Below are 3,948 nucleotides of genomic sequence, written 5' to 3' on the forward strand. Positions count from 1 at the left end.
TGGGATTCCTAACTATCAAGCCCATTTCTTACTAATCTATTTTTTTCAGTAATTTTGTTACCTAATGTCTTTGGAGTAGTAGATTTCTCTATCACCCAAGGGCAAATAAAAATAAAAAGTTTATGGGGATGGTTCAGGTACACATGTATTTATGTTTTGGGTAATCGGGGTCAGGAATCACCTATTATCATACCCATAACATACTCACGAAATTTTTAAAACTAATCACATGCCCAGATACCCGTCTTATTACATGCCGTGAACTTTTCGGGTTTGACTGTCTTGCTCATTTGCCATCTCTAGCTCTGAATAAGTAATATATGTGTGTGTGTTTCTAATTATACTGTATTTTTTATCTGTCTCTAATATAAACTTTGAACCACCAGGTTCCTAGAAAGTTCACCGGTAAGGTTGAAGGGAAAATGGGATATGAAGATTTTGTTTAGTTTATTTTGTCTGAAGAGGATAAGTCATCTAAGCAAAGCCTCAAGTACTCTTATGACTTCTCTTTTTCCATATTTTTATTCCCTTGATGCATTAGGTTATCATTTGTGAGTGCAAGTTTTAAAACATAAAGCGTAACATGATAGTGGCATATATATGTTTTATAGGTCTGTATCCTCAGCTTCTTTTGACATACATTGTTTTGTATCGGCGACTTAAGAACGAAACAAATTTCTTTCAGGTTCAAGTGCATAGATTTGTATGGAAATGGAGTGCTGACAAAAAAATGAGATGCAATTCTTCTATGAAGAGCAGCTGCATCGCATGAAATGCATGGCTCAAGAGCCTGTTCTTTTTGAGGACTTATTATGTCAGATGGTTGACATGGTTGGACCAAAGGTATATTGTTTTAGTCGTATCATTATCTATATCATTTTCTTTTGTTTTAGCTATTGAAATTGTATAAATTGGCCAGCATGAGGGGGTATTTTACTCTTCTTGACTTGAAAGGAAGCAAACTTTCTGGAAGTGTTTTCAATATCTTGTTTAACCATTACAAGTTCATGGCCTTTGAAAGTCGTGACCCCTTCCTTATTCGCCAGGTATCATATGCTATACTAGTAAGTAGCTAACATTATTATTTTTATTTACAAAACAAAAATAGAACACTATCTTGTAAACAGGAACGTTAAAACCCGACATTGACTGAATGGGACTGGGTTGCACATAGGGAATACATTAGGCTTTCAATGGAGGAAGATGCCTTGAAGGTATGCATTTGATTCCTAGATGATCAATTCTGAGTTCACAACAGTCCTATTAGGCAAATGCAATATAACTGTTAGAGCAATTGCATCATTCTCATCCAATTTCGTTCAAATTGACAAATTAAAGTGAAACTGAGGGTTTAGTTAATCAATTCTATTTTTTCTAGTTACTTTGGAGTATCTGAATTATAGCTTTGGTAAAAAATGTGGTTTTATGGCTTCTTTAGTATGTAAACCACTTACATTTTTCTTATCTTGAAAGCTACATAATAATAAGAAACATTTGGACATCAGTTGGCCAATAATAAACTATTCCATACAGCTAATAGTTTCAGTTGACCCTAGATGTGATCTTATTCTTAAACTCATTTTACTAAGCATCACATGGTCTAAAATGTCAAATATTTGGTTTATATCAGGGTGCAAACATTGTGGATACTGCTGTCATTGTTGTTCCAGTTTTGCCCTGGATCGCAACGTGTGACGCATTTTGCTTCTAGCTAGATTATGAAGCCATTTTCGGTCTCTTGTTGAAACAAACTTTGGACCCGATTTTAATAGAAGTTGTTATCGGGAGTGGTAGTCTACATGAAGCTCGAAAGGAAGGTGTTTCGAGAATCAGTAGTGTAAGTTTTCTTTCTATGCAATTCAAGTTTTTTTTTTGTTAAAAGGATTTTTTAATTGATTTTTTTCTTAAACAGCTTTGCACTGCTTTCAATTTGGAAGCGTTGGTACAAGCAACAACTTTACGCTACTATGATGTATATTTGTCAAAGGTTTACAAGGAAATTTTGAACTTCAATGGCTTCAATTCCGAATGGCCCGCTCTTTGTGTCATATTTGCGGTGAAGGTTATCGTTGGGAGTCATCTCTTGATCGAAAGCTGTTAGCGATGCATTTATTCACTCCAAATCTGGACGAGTACGAAGCTTTACTGTTGAAAAAATTAGAGTGGAAGTTGTGTACACCAACGGTGTACACTTTATTCCATAACTTGTGACAAGAGAAAATGCTTGGATTTCATTTTGATGATGATGTTGAGGATCGTGCTCGTACTCGTGTGGATAATGCTGTCTTAGAATCATTATATGGTTGGTATTGGTATTTGTAACAAAATTCAAATCTAACAAGTTTCTTACAATAATATTGTGTCATATTCTGACTTTCTGCAGTTTTCGTTGCATCATCACGCGTGTGCCTTGTTTTTTTTCTTTACGTTGTGCCTCTGGAGAAAACTGGGCATATCTACTATCTTAGTGTCAAGGTAATATACGTCATTAAAATTTTAATCATTTAAGTTTTATATGTTAAAGGTTATACTAAAGTATTTTTTTCTAGGATGATGTGACTGCGTGTTTGAAACTGCTTTTACGAAAGAAAGATTGTCTTTCGTCATCTTTACCCTTCGCAGTAGCATCAACCTCCTCATCATCATCATCACCTTCACATTCCTCATCATCTTCACCTTCACACTCCTCATCATCATCACCTTCACACTCTTCATCATCTTCACCTTCACACTCCTCATGATCATCACCTTCACACTCGTCGTCATCTTCACCTTCACACTCATCATCATCACCTTCACACTCCTCATCATCTTCACTCTCGTCATGATCTTCAGATTGCGCCATGAAGCTTACCCGAAAATGGTTCTCGAGTAAGTATTCTAACCACGTAGATTGAATAACAATGTCTATACTCTACTTAGCATATATGAAAGTGGTTCATGCATATAACCTCCTCAATTGTATCTTTTAAATAAAAAATACTAATGAAATAATGTATTTTCTAATTATATTTAACACAACCCAACCGGTACCAAAGAGCTATCCATTATGACTCGGATATGTTTCAGAAGCAAATTGATTCCTTGTATGTATCGTTCAATGGAGAATCAGTAGCATATATGTTCAGTTGTGATTAATGTTCTATTAGATGGATGCATTTCAGAAGCCTGACACTTTATATGGCAATAGGCAGCTGACAATGACTATAATATGCTTCTTGTAGTCTACGTATGTGACTTTTAGCAGTGTCTCTCTTCTCTTGCGACAATGACAATGACAAACTTTTTTGTTTTGTTTTTAGATTGGAGTTGATGAATCTGATTTGCATTTATGTGAATATGTGTACTTACTGTCACGGAGTTATTCTTGAACTCTTGTGCGACACATAGAATACTTCTAAGTTTAGCCTTTTGGATGGGTTTAGTTATGTATAGCAGCGGAAGTCTTTGGGGTACCGCCTATTCATAATTAACTTTACTTTTTGTGCAGGCCATATCGACCACTAGTTCAGTGTAGGCGTGACCATGATACACATGATATGTATGAGGTTTTTGATTTATGTGAACACAAGATTGTTTTTGTAGTGCAATACTACAAGAAAGATGGTGTTTTGATTACTTGAACAAGGTTACCATACAAAGTGTTTACAATAAGTTGGGTTATGAATGAGTTATGAAGGGTAAGTGCAAATGATGCCTAGCACTCCTATTTATACTACTTAGGAGCTGATCTAGATGGTTCCATCTCTAGATCATTCCTTTACAAAAATCTACATAACACTATCTAGATAATTCTACATAAATATCAAGATATTTTGCTGAAATTCTAGAGAATTCTATGGCAGACTTTAAGGGCTGTTTTGACCAGCTATTTCCAACCATTCTCTAGACCCTTCTTTGCTGCATTTTGGTCCTTATTGTGCCCCCATGTTGCGGGAATGATACGGG

The 3,948-nt window shown here is 35.5% G+C and overlaps 1 protein-coding gene across 1 annotated transcript; it reads right to left on the minus strand.

Annotated features, from left to right (window-relative positions):
* Nucleotides 1-2,545: 2,545 nt before the first annotated feature.
* LOC110944582 (protein bfr2-like) lies at nt 2,546-2,845 on the minus strand. The gene has a single exon (XM_022186239.1). It carries the CDS (start codon nt 2,843-2,845, stop codon nt 2,546-2,548), a length of 300 nt encoding a protein of 99 aa, XP_022041931.1.
* Between the last annotated feature and the right edge of the window lie 1,103 nt (nt 2,846-3,948).

This window comes from Helianthus annuus, chromosome 6, assembly GCF_002127325.2.
Source record: "Helianthus annuus cultivar XRQ/B chromosome 6, HanXRQr2.0-SUNRISE, whole genome shotgun sequence".
Classification (NCBI taxonomy): Eukaryota; Viridiplantae; Streptophyta; class Magnoliopsida; order Asterales; family Asteraceae; genus Helianthus; species Helianthus annuus.

What these genes read in the sequence shown, in the direction of transcription:
- LOC110944582 (XM_022186239.1), bottom strand. Translation starts at nt 2,845, where the DNA reads ATGGCGCAATCTGAAGATCATGACGAGAGTGAAGATGATGAGGAGTGT.